At 38.3% G+C, this 20,158-nt stretch overlaps 1 protein-coding gene across 1 annotated transcript in view; it reads left to right on the top strand.

Annotated features, from left to right (window-relative positions):
• Positions 1-19,916, top strand: part of LOC150090565 (katanin p60 ATPase-containing subunit A-like 2) — a 123,453-nt gene extending 103,537 nt beyond the window's left edge. The window contains exon 16 of the mRNA XM_090382070.1: positions 19,786-19,916. Within this exon, the coding sequence (XP_090238196.1) occupies positions 19,786-19,916 (131 nt within the window). The remainder of the gene's footprint in view (positions 1-19,785) is intronic.
• The last annotated feature ends 242 nt before the right edge of the window (positions 19,917-20,158 follow it).

Raw genomic sequence — 20,158 nt, forward strand, 5'->3', positions numbered from 1 at the left:
TTGTCAGCTATCCGAGCAGGATCATCAACAGTCAAACCATCGATATCAAGTGGACCAATCTGATTCATCCCCTTCCTTCTAGAGTTTATAAAAGTAAAGAAGTCTTTGCTGTTTTACTTTGCATCCTTTGCCAAAGATTTCTCATAATCTGCCTTGGCTTGCCTAATGTCCTTTGTAACTTGATTTCAGACTAGCTTATATCTACCAAAGGCTTCTGCGTTGCTTGATAATATATATGCATCCCATGCATTTTTCTTCTCTACCATGAGTCTCATTAATTCATCTGACATCCATTTAGGCCTAAACCTTGAACAGTATTTCTTAGTTGGTTTGAAAAGCCTAGTAGCTTCCAAGATTAATTCCTTGAATGCTTCCCATTTAGAATTTGCTGTTGTTAACATCATCAGTTGGTCTCACTGTATAGAATTTAAAAACTGTCTGAGACCACTGTAATCATCTTTACGAAAGAAAGAACCCTTTCCTTTATCTCTGATGGTAGTGACAGTTAGGTCATTAATTAACCTAATTGCACTCTTCTGAATGGAGCTATAAGCATGATAGAGAGGTTGTGGGGGGAACCACAATTAATGTGGGAACAGTATTCCATGGTAGGGCAGATTTGAGACGTGTACAGAGTAAGTAGCTGTTTAGAAGAAAAATAATTCTGAGAGTGAAAGAGAAAATCTAGTTTTTTAGATAATGCAGAGGAAGCAATATTTGTGATGTACTTATGTCAAGAGAGATTAGACATCTGCATAATCCCAAATACAAATATGTGATCTTGTCTAAAAATCTGAGTGTCATTGAAGATAAGCACAGGAGCAGAAGAATCCTTTTTGTGAGATATAAGACAGAGTTTAATGTAGATAGAGTCTATATAAGACTGAGTTTTAGAAGAATTGAAATTACCTAAGTTATCTTTGCTCCACTGGAGAATTACCTGATTGTAGATCAGCATTTAAGGAATTGGTGATGGAGGATATTTAAGAAGTTGAAGCTGTTTCTGCAGGGAAAGATTTCTTGAACTGGAAGGTGGAATGCAATGGGCTATCATAAGCAAAACTGTGAATAGGATTTCCAGTCAATGGAGAAGGTCATTAATATACAAAAGGGACAAGCGTTTGTGAAAGAACTGAACTTTGGGGAACACCAGCATTAGTGGAGAAGTTGAAAGACAGAGAGCCATCTACCTCACTCACACTGAGCAATCAGAGAGAAAACTGGATGGATACTCAATTACCAAAAACAAAAAACGGTTCAGAAATCCATAAGATGGAAGCTTATTCAGAGGACCTTCATGTCAAACATGATCAAAAGTCTTGGAAATGTCAAGAGTAACTACTTGCATTTCACCAAATCTTTTCATTATTTCAAGGTAGTTTTGGAGTTGGCAGTTGATTTCTCCATTACTTTAGAAAGAGTAAAAGCATGTACAGTAGGATGATAATTGGATGAGATGGATTTCTCATCCTTTTTAGGAACTGGGCGGATATGAGCAAATTTCCAAGCAGAAGTAAAAACACCAGTGGAATTAGAAAGTTTAAACAGCTGACACTGAACAGGAGTAAGTAAGCCCAGGAACACAGGTTTTGATAACAAGTTGAGACATATCATCAGGTCTGGAGCTTTTGTGGCGTCAACAGTGTACAAACTTCTTTTGACATCCTTTTGATATAAGACCCCAGGAGGGATTGAATGGAGTGTATTGAGAATGGTAGGAGATGGTTTACAAAGATTGTCAGTACAAGAGTTAGAAGAAGAGTCGGATGCAAGCAGGTCAGCTTTATCATAAGTGAGATGGAAATAAAACCATCAAATTTTACCAGAGGTGGGAGTATAGATGGGAAAAAGTCTCACCAAATAGCTTTGGAAAGACACCAGAATGCTTGCTTGCCATTTGGACAAGAATCATATTTTTCACTCATAGCCTGTTCAAAATTTAGCTTTGACCGATTAATAATTGCTTTACAATTGTTGCACGCTTTTGTGTAGGCAGTAAATGAACTTGTAGATTTGGATGCAAGCCAATTGCAATATGCAACATTCATATCATGAACAGCCTTAGCACATTTATTGGAAAACCAAGGTTTAGATAAAGGACGAGATGTTAAGGTGGAGTGTTGAATAAAGGATTTCCCTGGAAGAATAATTTCACTGACATGATCTGGGCAAACATCGACATCAGAAGGGTGCCTCCGTAGCCAGGTGGGAAGAAGCAGCAGTGCGTAGCACACACTTCTTGATTAGACTGGGGTTCGAGCCCATCACCACCAAATATGGAGGATGCGGAAAGGTCAGGGAATGACCACCGCATATTCCCGGAGCAAATATGGCCTTAGTTGCTAATGCTCCTAAAAACCAAATAACAAACAAATGACATCAGAAGATTTAAGTAATCCAACCAAGGAAAAGAAGAATAGAAATCTCACAGATCATCCCATTTTGCATTCTTGTATACCAAACAACACGAGGCTGAGAATGCCCACAAGAGAAAGGCTCCATTGGAGAAGAGACCATCATCAAGTTGTGATCTGAGGTGCCTAGTTGGTCAATTTCCTTGACCAAGTACTTGGAAGGGTTGTTTATGAGAAATAGATCAAGTGATGGCTGTGTGATTAGGATTGTTTGGTATTGTGATAGGTATATGAATGATCTGTGCAAAGTCATTGGTAATTACAAAAGCCTCAGCATCTTGACTGGCGCTTCCGTAGCCAGGTGGGAAGGAGCAGTAGTGCGTAGCACGTGCTTCTTGATTAGACCGGGGTTCGAGCCCGTCACCACCAAATACGGAGGATGCGGAAAGGTCAGGGAATGACCACCGCATATCCCGGAGCAATATGGCCTTAGTTGCTAATGCTCCTAAAAACCAAACAACAAACAACAACAGCATCTTGACCAGTTCATCAGGACTAGCTGGACCTGTGTGACTAGAAACAGAAGCCAGCTGGAGTTGTGAACATTAAAATTACCAAGGAAAACTACCTCACTATTAGGAAAGTTGGACTGGAGGAAAGTCAAGTTTCAGAGAGAGGAAGTCAAATGGTTTCAAGTGACTAGTGAAATTGGGGGTTCAATAGAGTTAACAAATGAATTTGACAGAATGGGGTTGAGAGAATTTAAGCCAGAGAAAATCGAAAAGAAGAGATTCCAAAATACTAAGTCTCTGAAAGGGAATATCAAAGGAAACACATTGCAAGTATCATCTTTGAAATGAAAGGAATCATACTGCAAATAATTACAACTGAGGTGTGCAGTGGTTGAATCAACCAATAATTGGGATTCTGTCAGAAAAAGTAAGTGGGATTTGGCAAATTGTAAGTAGAAATGGACATTGTTCAGGTTGGAACTGAGACCATATATATTTGTGAAATGCACTATGAAATGTTTGAGAGGGTTAGATATTTTCACAGATAAGTTTGTTCTGTTAATTTGAATAATCATGATATATTCATTAGTAAAGAAAAGGTGGGGGACATGTTGTATGAAGCAATTAAATTTTTTGCATATGGCTTACACACAGTAAGAATATACCCAACTCCTTGATATAACATGGCTTCAGCGGTGTACCCTGCATACACTACTTGGACTCCCTCCAGTCACCATCTGGCAGAGTAGAGGGAGCAAGATTATACACTAGCTGATCTGGATGCTTCCTAGTGAGTTATCGATAGGTTCAGTCCAGTGGCCTATCTAGTGGCTGGCCTGCGAACACCATTTTGGAGCTGTACCCTCAAAATGTAATGGATTGGATCTTGCCATGTTTCTCATCTTAACCTCAAAAGACATCAATCAATCATACTGCATGATAGAAGAGATGAGGGTTACCAGAGCTTTGCTCTGGAGATTGAATGTCAGTTTCACCACTTAAAGCCATCAGTGAAGTGGTGGCATTGCACTAGCTGATGAGGGTCAACTACCACCTAGTATTGCCTGTTAACTCAGAGGGGCTGCATTCCTCTTTTTGGTGTGGATACTACCTTGGCCCCTGCTTATGGTGGTTCACACCAGGGTGGTCACCTCCACTATAGTAGTTGTATTTTGGGGCTTGTATAAGGGGGTTATGCCCAGGTTACTGATAATCCCACCATTGTGAAATTGCAAGCAGAAATTTTGGTTGCCTCAGAACAACCGGACTTCTCTGAAATTCAGTTCACTTGACTCAAGTGTTTTAGACTCCACATAGATAGCCCTAGCTTGTCACACATGAGATGTGACAAGTCTCAAAGACCAAATGCTTAAGGCAGTGCTTCCCAAACCTGGGTAAATTACCCAAAATTGGGCAAAATGGTTTTTCTTTGGGTGACGACACACCTCAGAATACACATTCAAATTTACCATAAAAGTGTAGAAGAAGTACTCTGAAGAAAGTGATCAGTCAGTGTGCACTGATACTCTAAAAGAGCCTAACAAGTATTTATTTGCTATTTAATAAATACGCCATACGCTTGTTATTAGATTCATTCATTTTTGCTGCGCTTGCATGCACGTGGAGAATTGACAAAATATGTCTACGCATACTGCCCCCCTAAACTAAAGTGAGTGAGTGAGTCTAGTCTAAACTTTAGGTGCAGTGTGTTGCTAGCTGTGACAGTGCGAGGTATGTATTGTACTGGCTGTGTTTATAAATCATATCGTACCATTTGGAAAAGGTAATCTTCCTCATATTATTTTTAATTTACAGCAGGCCCCCGTTATAACGCGGTTCGCTTTACGCTGATTCGCTATAACGCTGTTCTTATATTATAACCCATATCTGACTATAACGCTGTCACAGATCACTATAACGCTCTTTTACAGATTACATTTTTGACATATTTAACGAAATCGTTTCATTTGATGGAGTCGATAGCTTGAAAATGAATAGCAAAACAGCATTAAAACGTTTCCCACGCCGACTTGAGCAATTTTCCCACGCTCAGTGAAATTTTCTCTCACGCTAATTTAAGTACAGTCACTTGTTACGTAGTTCCGAGATCAACATTTTAAAAAATGATCAAATATATTGCTTGTAATATTTGCGTTATATGCATTTATCCGAAGTCTAGTTAGTCATCACTCAGTACAGTATTAGACATCGTGCGTAACGGACAGTTTACTTGAACATTATATCATAATTAATTCAACCAACGCAGTTATATTTTCGAAGAGCTAATAATGACCGACAGGAATGAAAATGCAACAACGTCTGGGTGCAGTACGAAGACTATAAATGTAAGAAAAAGACTGAATTTGAAAATTAAATTAGACGTTTTGAAGCGAATCGATTCCGGTCAACGACAAGCGGATGTGTGCCATAATTTAGGACTCGCAAATTTAACCGTAAGAACAATTATGAAAAAATAAAGAATTAATTTTAGCAGCGGGAAAGATAGCTGTTCCACTGCAAGCAACTAGGACTAGACCGGCTATTAGGACTGAAATGGAAAGACTACTTTTTTTTGAAGATAATATTCCAATGCAGAATTCAGTTAAGTTAAATATTAAAAAAAGAGAGAAAGAGATTAGCCAATACGATGATCTGAAGAAAACTCGCCTAAAAAAAAAAATGTGGAACCATTTAAAACTGGTAGAATAGATTTAAAATCCCAGGAGAAGCTGCTAGTGCAGATTAAGGAGCCGAAACTTTCAAAAAAGAACTTGTTAAAATTATTGAAGAGGGGTATTATGTGTTATACTTCTCAACAAGTTTTTAACATAGATGAAGCAGGACTTTTGTGGAAACGAATGCCTAAAAGAAGTTTCATATTGAAAGAACAAAAAACATGCCAAGTTTCAAAGCGGCGAAGGATCGGTTGACTTTATTGTTGGGTGGTAACGCTGCGGGCCATTTAAAATTAATACCCCTTTTAGTTTATTTGGAAGAGGGCCAAAGTTCAACTCAAAATACACACATTTTTCATGATTAAATTCATCCATTAAATTAAATCAATTAAATTCATTATTTTAATTGGAATTCTGTTTACTTTTGAGACGCAAGTAGTTACCACATAATTATACGTACGTAATGCAGAATATTTTATATGTGCAAATATTTGAATATTAAATATTTTGACCGACATTTGTGCATCTTTTCATTACCGTTTATTATTGATTAGGAAATATCCTATGGCACCGACCGCAGCTCACAAATACATATGTTACCTTATGGGAAAGCGGTGCTCGCTTAGCGCAGATTCACTTAGCGCTCTGTTTTTCCGGAACGAATGATCAGCGTTAAGCGGGGGTCACCTGTATTTAAAATAATATAATATAACACAAATCCTAATAATATAGAATAATATAACACAAATCGTAATAATATAAAATAATATAACACAAATCCTAATTTTCATCTTTTTTCTTACCCAGAATGAGTGCTACCAAATGTCCTTATGTGCCAGACTTCATTGAGCTAGGTTTCACCTATATCGAAGACAAGGGAGTCGTGAAACCACAATGTGTCGTGTGCTCTGCCATTCTATACAATGAGTCATTGAAAAAGAGTAAGCTCCAAGATCATATGAAGCGGAAACATCCAACATTGTTGTCCAAGCCTCCATCATATTTTCAACGTTTAGAAGGGATTATAAAGATGCAGAAACTTACTAACAAGGATTCCAAAGCAATTAATCAAAAGGATGCGGCAAAAGCAAGCTTTGAAGTGTCCTTCCTGATTGTAAAATCAAAGATGCCACACACAATAGGGGAAATGCTCATCTGGCCAGCTGCTATTTGCATCAACGAAATAATGTGTGGGTCTGACCAAGCACAAAAAGTGGCAGCAGTACCATTGTCCAATAATACCGTTAATCACCAAATTGAAATCATTGCTGGAGGCATAAAGGCAGAACTTATTTGCCATATTATTTGGAGTGTTAAGTTTGCTATTCAACTGGACGAACCCACGGATGTCTCCAGTGACTTGCAGTTGATAAGTTATAAGTTTGAAACCATGATTGAACAAGATCATCTTTGCTGCAAGCCTTTGAAAATGACCTGTAAAGGAATTGACATATTCTACGCTATTCATGCATTTTTTAGCAAAGCAGATTTAACATGGGATTCCTGTGTGGGGATTAACAGTGATGGCACTCCCTCAATGTTGGGTTAGCATTCAGGCTTTATAGCTCATGCAAAGCAACACAATCCCGAAATTCTGTCAACACATTGTATGATTCACTGCCAAGCTCTGGCCATCAAAGGTCTTGTTCCTGAACTAGAGGAAGTCATGAAAAACGTCATTACCATAGTGAACTTAATCAAGGCAGGTGCTTTAAACACGAGACTCTTTAGAACCTTGTGTTCCGAAACTGATTCATTACATAAGAACCTTGTTTTCTACGTGGAGACCCGTTGACTCTCAAGAGGGGGAATGTTCTGAATCGCTTTTGGGAGCTGAGGACTGAAATTGAGATGTTTTTGGTTGAAAAGAAGCATGCTCTCATTGAAAGAATTTCTAACATGAAGTGGTTAGCTCAGCTGTTATTTAGTTGATATTTTCTCCAACATGAATGCACTTAATGTGCAATGTCAAGGAAAAAAGGAAAATAGGATTTCTGCAAGTGAAAAAATAAGTGTTTCAAGAAAAGCTCGAGTATCAACTAAAAAAGGCAGAGCAACATAAAATTGCATCCTTCCCCACTCTTTCTTTGTTCTTGGAGGATGCTGATGGGGTTTATTTCAGTGAAATCAAGGATGACGTGATCACCCACTTAACAAAACTATCTTTGCATTTCAAGGAATACTTTCCTGAACTAGAAAGGTCTATATATCAGTGGATGGTAAACCCATTTCTGTGTGACTTGACTGAAATCCCCGATTTTGCAGAGCAAATGATGGAGGTCAAGCAGTCAGTGCAAAATGTTATTTGAAGAAAAGGACCATTTGGAGTCTTTCTGGTTAACAATTCACGATGAATATCTTGTGGTAGCTGGAGAAGCTATGATGCAATTATTGCTGTTTCCAATCACCTACATGTGTGAAGTAGGATTTTTCACTCTTGCCTTCATAAAGAGCACAAAATGAAATTATTTGCTGAACCCTGAATACAAAGTGAGGTGTGCTCTGTCTCCAATTGCTCCCAATTTTGTGGAACTAGTAAATAAGAGGAACAGTGGCATTATACTCATTCGCTGGGACCTGGGTAATGAAATATTCATGGTGAATAATTACCAAATTTTTTGTGGCTGCTAAAATGTTTAGAGATGTTAAAAATAGAGACATTGCATCAAACATTGTTTGCTTCCTATTTTTACTGATCTCTCTTCACTTGTCATATGTGTTTTCTGTGCAGTTAGTGTTTTACCTACATTGGGTAAAAATGACTTTCTGATAAGGATTTTGGGTAATTAAAGAAAAAGTTTGGGAAGCATTGGCGTAAGACCTTTGAATGAATTGAGTAAGCTTAACGTTGATAGAATCCTTCCTCTTGACATGAAAATGTAAACTCCTGGAGCTGCTGCAAACGGACAAGTTTTCTTAGACATTTTATCATTTTTTTGATTAGCTAGTGTATTAATTTGTGTTTTACAAATAGATTAAATAGGCTTATTTTTTAAATTTAGCTGGTGATTTTGTAAGTTACAACTCGCTACTCATACCGCTATCAAAGTGGTGTTTTGGTGAGAATATCATGGCATAACCAGTAATGCAGAAGAATAGTAGGGATTTAATTGTAATAAATAAGTATTTTGAAGGTTTTAATCACTTTTTTTTTGGGCATATATCTTTAGTATTTAGTGAAGGATATGACGAATTTAACATTGTGATTGTTACGTTATAGTGCAGATTGATAGCGTATATCTCAAACTTGGTAGCTAAGGCATAACATACAACTATATAGCAGAATATGTATTACTGCATTAGCTTAGTATATTATTGTATAGTCTAATATAGTATAGTAAATTGATCAATAACAATTTTCATTGTTAATTAATTACATTGTATTTAAATGGAAAACATGCCCAGACTAGAGCAGCAAAGCAACATGCATAAAGCAGTCTTGTGAAATGTTTGCAGACCTTTCTGGAACAGGACATGATATAGCCAAGGAGGATGTCTTTGTGTGTTCTAGGTGCACAGAGTGTCAAGAAATTAGGTGCCAACTCAGCATTCTGATGGGCATCTATGAGAGTTTGAAGAGTAGGGTAGATGCCCTCGAAGGAATTGAAATAGGGGGCCCATCAAACTCTCAGCTGCCCAACTCAATACCAGAGCTTACTCTTATGCATCAGGTAACACAGCAGCAACCTTCAGGGCAGAATGCACTCGTCCCACAGGAGCTAGTTATTGTCAATGACTCTATCGTCAGGGAGATGGGAAATATATTGTGCAAAAAGGATATGTGGAACAGGACCAGGGTATGTCTGCCAGGGACAAAAGTTGATGATGTTCTAGAGCAGATATATTTTAAGAGCACAAAAGGTGATATTGTTGTACACGTTGGCACCAATAACCTTAAGAGTAAGAGATTTGCAATTTAATTAACAAGTACAGGTCAATGTTGAAAAAAAGTTGTGAGCTAGGGTTGAATTTGAAAGTGTCTGCAATTCTGCCAAGGCACAATAGGAGGGAGTATATGATGAGAGCCTTGTCAATCAATTCGGCCTTGGAGAGATTGTGTTTTCAGCATGATCTGTGCTTGCTAACAGGAGAGAGTGCTTCTACAGGTGCCGACCGGGCTAGCCGAGTGGGTAAAGTGCTTGCCCGGCAACCCAAAGGTCGTGGGTTCGATTCCCGCCTCGGGCTTGGATCAAAGTACTGCAAAAACCTTGGGAGGTGCAATATGGCCACAGAAGCCGATGCGCCAACAACTACCAAATCAAAAAAAATCAAATCACGCTTCTACAGGTATGGGATACACTTAATAGAAAGGTTGCAAGAATATTTGCTGATGCTATTAAGGTAGTGTTAGGTGGGTTGGAAAGCTGCTAGCTTGGGGGGAATCGCAGACTAGAAGATTAACAGTAGCCACAGGCAGAGGTGAAAGCGATTCTTGCACTGCTTCTATTGTAATGAGCAGCAGCCTAGAGAGCAAGTTGCTGGGGATTTCAGGAGCTGCTGAGTGTCATCATGGAACAAGTAATACATGGGCTGTGTTAGGATAACTAAGCGTAAGAATAGGTGTATGTATACTTGCATGTACACCAATGCTAGAAGTATAGTAAATAAATTTGATGAATTTGAAGTGTGATGATCAAGGCGTCAAAAGCAGATATTGTTGGGATATCAGAGATATGTTGTCACACAGATATAAGCAGTGCAGAATTGGAATTTGGGGAGTACAATGTGTACAGCAAGGATGCACAGGACAGGAAGGGAGGAGGGGTTATGCTGTTAGTTAAGAAACATAAAATCTAAGGAAGTGCATCCAGTTGACATGGGTGAACAGTGCAATGTTGAATCAGTTTGGTGTGACATAAACACTGGGAAAGGGAAAATGAAAGTAGGAATGTGTTATAGGCCTAATGACTCTGATGAGTACAACAAACAATTGTGCAGAGAAATAGCGGGCCAGTAAATCAGAATGTCTTGTAATGGGGATTTTTAACTTTCTAGATGTTGACTGGAACTTGTGGGTTGGTCACTCGCACACTAGAAAGACTTTTGTGGATTTATTGGAGGATTGTTTTCTACAGAAACATGTTCAAGGAGCAACCAGAGGGGGTAATACTCTTGATCTGATTATCATCAGTGATGACTCATGCATTAGAAATTTGCAGATAAAGAAACCACTATAATGAATTGTCGATGCAGCACTACTTATGTTGAGGAAGGCAGCAATTGCTGCCAAAAGCTTCAGTTTTATAGTAGTACGGTTTAACGATTTTAATCTATACTTTACAGTCAATTTTACTTATTTATTTTATTTTATTTGTAATTTTATTCAGTTTTATAGTAGTACGAGTTTAACGATTTTAATCTATACTTTACAGTTGATTTTACTTATTTATTTTATTTTATTTGTAATTTTATTCAGCTTTATAGTAGTACGAGTTTAACGATTTTAATCTATACTTTACAGTCGATTTTATTTATTTATTTTATTTTATTTGTATTTTAAGTTATAATTGGTCAGAGTTGGCGGCATCAATTATGGATAGATTTCCTGACCAGAGGCCTTTTAGTGAAAGAAACCACTAGTTGACAGTGATCACAGTCTACTGATGTGGGATTTACTTAAAGATCTAACTACCATCAAGGGTAAAGGGAAGAGTTTTTGGTTTTGTAAAGGTGACTACAGTGGTCTCAGGCAGTTTTTGAATTCTAAATGGGAAGCCTTCATGGAATTAATCTTGGAAGCTACTAGGCTTTTCATACCAACTAAGAAATACTGTTCAAGATTTAGGCCTAAATGGATGTCAGATGAACTAATGAGGCTTGTGGCAGAGAAGAAAAATGTGTGGGATGCATATAAATTAGCAGGTGACATAGAAGCCTATGGCAGATACAAGCTAGTCTGTAATCAAGTCACAAAGGCGGTTAGGCAAGCAAAGGCTCATTACGAGAAATCCTTGGCAAAGGTTGCAAAGAAAAACAACAAAGACTTCTTTACTTATGTAAACTCTAGAAGGAAGGGGAATCAGATTGGTCCACTTCATGTTGGTGGTTCGGCTGTTGATGATCCTGCTCAGATAGCTGACAAACTGAATGAGTATTCTGCATTTATATTCACACGTGAGGAATTCTGTAAGGAAGGAGAGGACAGAAGTTTAGTAAACTCTAACAGAGAGCTAAATGATTTTGTAATAATGGAGAGCAAAGTGGAGGAGAAATTGTTGAAGTTAACATAAGAAAGGCACCTGGGGCAGATGGAATCTATCCAGTTATATTGAAGGAGGCAGCGAGGGAAGTAAGCAAATCCTTAGCCATAATTATGACAGCATCCTTAGATTCAGGGGAGGTCCCCATGGACTGGAGATGTGCAAATGTATCCCCAATGCACAAAGCGGGTTCAAAGGGTGATGCAAATAATTATAGACCTGTTAGTTTAACTTCTGTTCAGGCGAAAATAATGGAGTCACTGGTTAAAGACGTGATGCAGGATCACCTAGACAAGACTGCAGTAATAGTTCAGACACCATGGGTTTGTTAAGGGGAAATCTTGTCTAACCAATTTGATTGGATACTATGATATGGTCACAAAGGAACTGGATGCAAAAAATAATTTTGATATCATATACTTGGATTTCAGGAAAGCCTTTGATACTGTTGCACATGGAAGACTGTTGTACAAATTGGAGAGGTATGGCATTAAGGACAAGTTGCTGCAATGGATAAAAAGATGGTTAAGTGGCAGACAGCAGAGAGTGGTAATAAATGGACACTGTTCTACGTGGACTAATGTTATTAGAGTCCCCCAGGGTTTGGAGCTGGGCCCATTGTTGTTTTGTGTATTTATCAATGATATCGATGAAGGTATATCAGGCTTAATGTCCAATTTTGCTGCAACAGGATCTAGAAAAGTTAGGGAGATGGGGTGAGAAGTGGCAATTGAAGTTTAATATTGACAAATGCAAAGTATTGAATATGGGTAGCAATAACCCAAGAGAAACATACCAACTGTGTGGTACTACACTCAGGGAGGTGGAGAATGAAAAAGACCTAGTGATAATTGTGCAGCCAGATCTGAAGTTCTCTCGGCAGTGCAGACAGAGCAGGTCATGGAGTTTTGTCAATGATATATAGGAATTTTGCTAGCAGAGACAAGGAGGTGATTATACCTTTGTATAAGGCAATGGTCAGGCCACACCTTGAGTACTGCATATAGGTCTGGAGGCCTCATTTTAGGAAGGATGTAGAGTTGCTAGAATGAGTACAGAGAAGGGCAACAAGATTGGTGAAAGGAACAAAGGGATTCTCTTACCAGGAGAGGCTTAAATTCTATAAGTTTCAGCATCTGGAGACTAGGCACCTGCAAGGTGATCTGATTGAGGTGTGCAAGGCCTTGAATGGTTTGCGAAGGCTCAATGCTGATGGGATACTTCCACTTGCTGAGATTAAGAACCTGAGGGAGCATAGATTCAAATTGAGGAAAGACAGTTGTAGAATAGATGTGCAGAAGGTTGCCTTTAGCCAGCATTAAGTTGATTGCTGGAACAGACTTCTATCTGTTGTTTTGGAAATTGATAGCTTAAATAAATTTAAGGCTGAACTAGACAAACATTTGGAGTGACTGGATGGGTGAAATAGGAAGGGTTTTTTTTTTTTTTTTGCTGATGCTCTATAAGCTTGCATCATATGCCTCAACTAATGCTAATATATTTAACTATATTGTATAGGGGTGGAAATGTGATAGAATGAGGAGTGTTTTCGTGACACATGTCAAGTTCCCCTGATACTGATGGATCAATGTACAAATCCCACAGTCCATCTCATCTCTCAGTGGTGTATCCTTTAATGCTCACAGTTTATCCATGTGGCAATGTTTACTTCCAGTAGGATAACTATGTTGGATAATCTATGACTTCTGGCCATGTCACAATGCTCAGATTATTTGGGAATGGTTGCAGAAGTACAAGGGTGTCTTTACCATACTTCATTGGCCTGCTCAATCTGCAGATCTCAACCCAGTTGAGCATTTAGGAGGCAAGGTAGAACAAGCTGTTCATGGAAGGAATCTACCAGCATGTAATTTTAGGCAAATGTGAGATGTACTTAAATGTGCAGGCCAGTATTTATTGGAATGCTTTTGATACTTCATGGAGTTCATGTCCTGATGACATAAGACTGTTCTTAGGGCTAAAGGAGGTGCTCCTTGCTATTAGATCAGTGTACTTAATAAACTGACTATTCAGCATATATGCACGTACTTTTGATAAATTGAGTTCATTGATCTGTACATTCGGTTTTGAAAGATAACTACCATTCTTGCATGGCAAGAAAATATTTTATTTCAGAACAAAAATTATACAGACGTTATGTGCCAAACTTTTCATGGAGTTTATGTACACTTCTTTGTTGACTCCTGTTTTTGCTGTTTCAGCTAATTGTTGATCCCAAAGTATGAGTCTTGGGAAACTTAAAATGAAAAGTAAATTGAACATACTTGCAACTTATTAATTTGAGAGGACTGCAGTCACTGAAGAAACAGAGAGAGACTCCATAAAGAAATTGATGTAATAGAATCAGTGTATTTTTTACTTTGAAATAAAAATAAAGTAAAATCTCATTACAATGAATACTGTTTCAATGAAAATTTCAGTATAACAAAAATATTTCTAATTCCTCCAAACCAACTTCCCTTATTATTATTGCTTTGTAAGTATTAAAATTTTTTTTTTTTTTTTTTTTTTTTTACGAAAACCCCAAACACGAGAGGTATTAGAACCTATAGTACTTAGTACCATGCTTGGGTTGGAGATTGAGAAGACGAAAGAAGATATTTGTTGACATTAGACTTGAAATTCTGTAGAATGTAATTTTCAGGAAATACTTCATGTATGAAGGAAGGTTGTTCCAGAAAATGGCACTTGAATGAATAAATGAGAAAGATGAAAAGTTGGTCCTGTGAGTTTCAAGTTGGACAGTAAATGGATGTTGGCTGGTGGTGGCATGTGTTTGGATTGTTTTGCAAGAGAGAGCGGAAATTATAGAAGCCAATTCAGAAGAACAGTGCCCATGGAAGTATCTGTAGAAAAGGCATATGCCAGAAACGTCTATGAGACAGCGAGTGGAGAGACTCTGTTAGAGAGGAGTCATTAATTAACCTAACTGCCTTCTTCTGAATGGAATCTGGAAGCCCGAGAGAGGTTTTGGGGGCACCACCCCAGATGTGGGAAAAATATTCCATGGTAGGGCGGATTTGCGATTTGTACAGTGTGAACAGCTGTTTGGAAAAAAAGTAATGCTGAGAGCGAAAGAGAAAACCAAGTTTTTTAGATGCAGAGGAAGCAATATTTGTAATGTGCTTGTGCCAAGACAGATTAGAAGTCAGGGTAATCCCCAAAAGAGATATATCATTTTGCCTAGAATTGGAGTGTCACTAAAGATAAGCATAGGAGCAGAAGAATCCTTTTTGTGAGATATAAGACAAGACTGAGTTTTAGAAGTTTTAAAATCAACTAAGTTGTCTTTGTCCCACTGGAGAATTACCTGGAGATCAGCATTTAAGGAATTGGTAGCAGATATTCGAGAAGTTGAAGCTGATTGAGCAGGGCAAAGTTTCTCAAAATGGAAAGTGGAATGCAATTTGCTATCATCAGCAAAACTACGGATAGGATTTCCAGTCAATGGAAGAAGGTCATTAATATACAAGAGGAAAAGAGTGGGGGAAAGAACTGAACCTTGTGGGACACCAGCATTAGTGGAGAAGTCAGAAGACAGAGAGCCATCTACCATCACCCTCAGTGAGCAATCAGAGAGAAAACTGGATGACCAAAACTGGATTACAAAAAACAGTTGGCAAACCATAAGTTGGAAGCTTGTTTAGAAGACCTTTATGCCAAACATGATCGAAAGCCATTGAGATGTCAAGAGCAACTGCTTGTGTTTCACAACTTTTCTGTTGAATTTGTCCATAAATGGGTAACATAAGCCAGAATATCACCAGTGGATCGACACTGACAGAATCCATACTAGCGATCGTTGATCGCTAGTATGGATTCTGTCAGTGGGGGCATAAATGCAATGGGACGATAATTGGATGGGAGGGATTTGTCATCCTTTTTAGGAACTGGCTGGATATGAGCAAATTTCCAAGCAAAAGAAAAACACCTTTGGAATACGAAAGTGAAAAAAGGTGGCAAAGGACAGCAGTACGTTCAGGAGCATAGGTTTTGAGAACAAGTGGAGAAATACCATCAGGACCTGGAGCTTTCTTAGCATCACGATTCGTCAAAATCCTTCTGACATCCTTTTGACGGAAGACCACAGGAGGCATTAAATAGAGCATGCTGGTAATGGTGGGAGGTGTTTTACAGAGATCGTAATACATGAGTTGGAAGAAAAATGGGATGCCAGCAGGTCAGCTTTAAGCTTGGGTGAAGTGACAATAGAACCAACTGGTTTTGATAGAGGCGGGAGCAGAGATGGGCAAAATTTGCGGCCAATAGCTTTGGCAAGAGACCAGAATGCTTGGCTACCATTATGGCAAAAAGCAAGTTTTCTACTCTTAGCCTGTTCAAAATCTAGTTTGTACTGATTAATAACTGCTTTAAAATTGTTGCGAGCTCTGGTGTAGGCAGAAAATGAAATGAAGAATTGGAAACAAGCCAATTACAATATGCATCATTCTTTTCTTTAATAGCCTTAGCACATTTATTGGAAAACCAAGGTTTAGATCAAGGACAAGATTTTAAGGTGGAGAGTGGAATAAAGGATTTCATTCCTGCAAGAATAATTTCACTGACACGAACTGAGCAAAAGTTGACATCAAGAGTTTTGAAACAGTAATCCGACCAAAGAAAAGAAATCTCGCAGGTCATCCCATTTTGCATTCTTGTAATGCCAAACAACACGAGGCTGGGAACAGCCATAGGATAAAGGCTCCATTCGAGAAGAGACAGTCACCAAGTTGTGATCTGAGGTGCCTAAAGACCACTCACTTCAACCGTGTACTTAGAAGGGTTGTTTGTGAGAAAAAGATCAAGCGTGTTGGCTGTATGGTTAGGATTGTCCAATATTCTTGTAGGTAAATGAACAATCTTTGCAAGGTCATTAGTAATTGCAAAAGCCTCAGCACCTCGACCAGCTGGGTCGGTGTGACTAGAAAACGGAAGCCAGCTGGAGTTGTGAGCATTAAAATCAGAAAGGAAAATTACCTCACTGTTAGGAAAGTTGGACTGGAGAAAATCAAGTTGCAAAGAGAGGACGTCTGAGAGCTCCAAGTGATCAGTGGATTTGGGAGAACGGTAGAGACAACAGATGAATTTGACAGAATGAGGTAGAGAGATTTTAAGCCAGGGAAGATTGAAAAGAGGAGATTCCAAATTACTAAATCTTTGACAGGGAATATCGGAACGGACATATGTACAAGTACCACCTTTGAGGCGAAAGGAATCATACAGCGAATAATTTGGGCAACTGAGATGAGCAGTAGTTGAATCAACCGCTAACTAACTGAGATTCTGTCAGAAAAAGTACATTGGGGTTTCACAGACTGAAAGTGGAAATGGACATCATTGAGATTAGAATTGAGACCACGTATATTTGTGAAGTGAACTAGGAAGTGTTTGGGAGGTTCAGATCTTTTCACAGATAAGCTTACTCTATTAGTTTGACAATTCATGGTGTATTCAATAGTAAGAAAAAGTGGGGAGGGGACATGCTGTGTGAAGTAATGAAATTTTTAGAAATGGCGTACACATGATTAGAATATATCCAGATCCTTGACATAATGTAGCCTCGACAATGCCCCTCGCATACACACTACTTGGACTCCCTCCAGTCACTATCTTGCAGAGTAGAGGTAGCAAGATTATACACTAGCTAATCTGGTAGCCTCCTAAAGAGTTACCAATAGGTTTGGTTCAGTTCGGTGTACTAACTAGCAGCTGGCCTGCAAACACCTTTTTAGAGCTGTACCCTCGAAATGTAAGGAAGATTGGATCTCGCCATGATGTTCAACATAACCTCAAAAGTCATCAGTCATATGCATGATGGAAGAGATGGGGAAAGGTGGACCGGAAGGGTTGGATGCAAAAAATAATTTTGATATCATATATTTGGATTTCATTTAGCTTTTGACACTGTTGCGCATGGAAGACTATTGTACAAATTGAAGCAGAATGGTATTAAGGGTAAGTTGCTACAATGGATAAAAGGATGGTTAAGTGGGAGAAGACAATGGGTGGGTAATCAATGGGTGCTGCTCTTTCGTCTGACTAATGTTATTAGTGGAGTCCCACAGGGTTCGGTGTTGGGTCCACTGTTGTTTTGTATATTTATCAATGATATTGATGCAGGTATATCAGGCTTAATGTCGAGTTTGCAGATGATACAAAGGTTGGCAGTGTGCTACTGCAACAGGATCCTAGATAATTTGGGCAAATGGGCTAAGAAGTGGCAACTGAAATTTAACCTTAACAAAAGTAACCCCAGAGAAACGTACCAACTGTGTGATACTACACTTAAGGTGGTAGAAAATGAAAAAGACCTGGGAGTAATTGTGCAGGCAGATATGAAGTTTTCTGAGCAATGCAGACAGGTTTGCCAGGGCAGGTGATGGGGTTTTGTCAGTGACTATATAGGAATTTTGCTAGCAGGGAAAAGGAGGTGATTATCCCTCTGTATAAGGCAATGGTCAGGCCATGCCTTGAGTACTGCGTACAGGTCTGGAGGCCTCATTTTAGGAAGGATGTAGATTACTTGAGCATGTACAGAGAAGGGCAACAAGATTGGTGAGGGGAATGAAGGGATTCTCTACCAAGAGAGGCTTAGTTCTGCAAATTGCAGTGGCTGGAGACTAGGCACCTGCACGGTGATCTGATTGAGGTGTATAAGGCCTTGAATGGGTTGAGCACGCTGAATTCTGATGGGATCTTCCACTTGTTCAGATTACGAAACCTAAGGGGGCATAAATTCAAATTAAGAAAAGACAGATGTAGAATAAATGTGCGGAAATTTGCCTTTAGCCCAGCGGGTGGTTAATTGCTGGACAAACTTCCATCTGTCGTGGAAGTTGATAGGTTGAATAAATTTAAGGAGGAACCGGGCAGGCATTTGGAGGGAATGGTGTGATTTTTTTTTTGGCTGATGCTGCATAAGCTCATACACATGCTTTCTTGCATCACATGCCACTACTACTACTACTTCGCTCTGGAGACTAAACATGGGTTCCACCACTTCAAGCCTCCAATAAGCAAAGTGGTGGTATTGCACCGGTTGATGAGAATCATCTACCACCTAGTATTGCCTGGTAACACAGAGGGGCGGCATTCCTCCATGTGGTGTGGGCACCACACCTTGACCCCCTGCTTATGTTGGTTCACACCTGGGTGGTCACCTACTTTGGTGTAGATTTATTGTAGTAAAAAAAAATTCAGTACAATAAATTATTTTCAAAATCCACTTATAAATAAATAAATTTTCTGTTTATGCTCCAGGATAATCATATGTGTTCAGAGTATTGGTTTATAATGAAAGAAAAACTTTATTGGAAATTATGACTGGCACTGTATAGCTCATTTGTAAATATAGCTGTGGGAGCACTTGCAAACTTTCATTTAAACAAAAATGGAATTTTTTAAAAGGTCTGGAAAAAGACTTCATTAGCATACTCTTTACTATGTTTTCCATCTTTTTGAAAGAGTGAGTTTTTTTTTTTTTTTTTTTTTTAACCCTTGTGATACCCACATTTTTGGTTGTGCTGAAGTTGAATTTTCATATTAAAGCAGGGGAAAAAAATTAAGTGAACTAACCCTTTAAATACTTAGTCATTAATGAATATACAAACAACATTAAAAACAAATTGGATGGCATAATAATATATGAAAGCAACAATAAGTTGTATTACTGCCATATTTCTGAAAGTGTGGTAGTTCTTATAAATAAAATACATATTAAAATTAATTTTTTTTTTTGTTTATGAAATGCCAACAAGTAATACATGTATTTTATTTATATATTATTTATTTTAAAATTGATATTTAAGTAATATAAAACAGTATATAAGAGTGCAGAAGAACTCATTTATACATTCTTTTGAAATAATTTCCAGTAACATTCATTACAATGAAATTTTGGTACATTTAAATGATTCACGCCCCCCTCTCCTCCTCCTGAGGAGTTCATTTTAACAGTTTACTTATTGATTGCCATAGATGTTAATGTATTGTATTTTATTTTTTGTGATTTTTATATTATCAGGTGACCTCCATGTAAGCATACCACCATTGGGAACGCAAGATGTTATAGAAGCAATTGTTAATACCAAGCCATCCACACATATGCTGACCCCAAAGTATGAGGCGTGGGAAAAGGAATATGGAAGTACTTGATAAATGTTTCCAATGGGTTTGAGATTTTTATAATGTACATGAGACAATATGCATCAGATTTCAGGGTTTTATGTGAATTTCCATAGGCACACACACTTGTAATGCACTGCACATGTAGTGCATTTGGTGGCATATATGTGTATATGAGCATATACATATGTATACGAATGTACATATAGATGTAAATGCATATATGGTTTACATATATACACATATGTAAACATATACATGTTTACATATGT

The sequence above is a fragment of the Mastigoproctus giganteus genome, chromosome 1 (assembly GCF_048544385.1).
Source record: "Mastigoproctus giganteus isolate SK-2022 chromosome 1, ASM4854438v1, whole genome shotgun sequence".
Taxonomy (NCBI): domain Eukaryota; kingdom Metazoa; phylum Arthropoda; class Arachnida; order Uropygi; family Thelyphonidae; genus Mastigoproctus; species Mastigoproctus giganteus.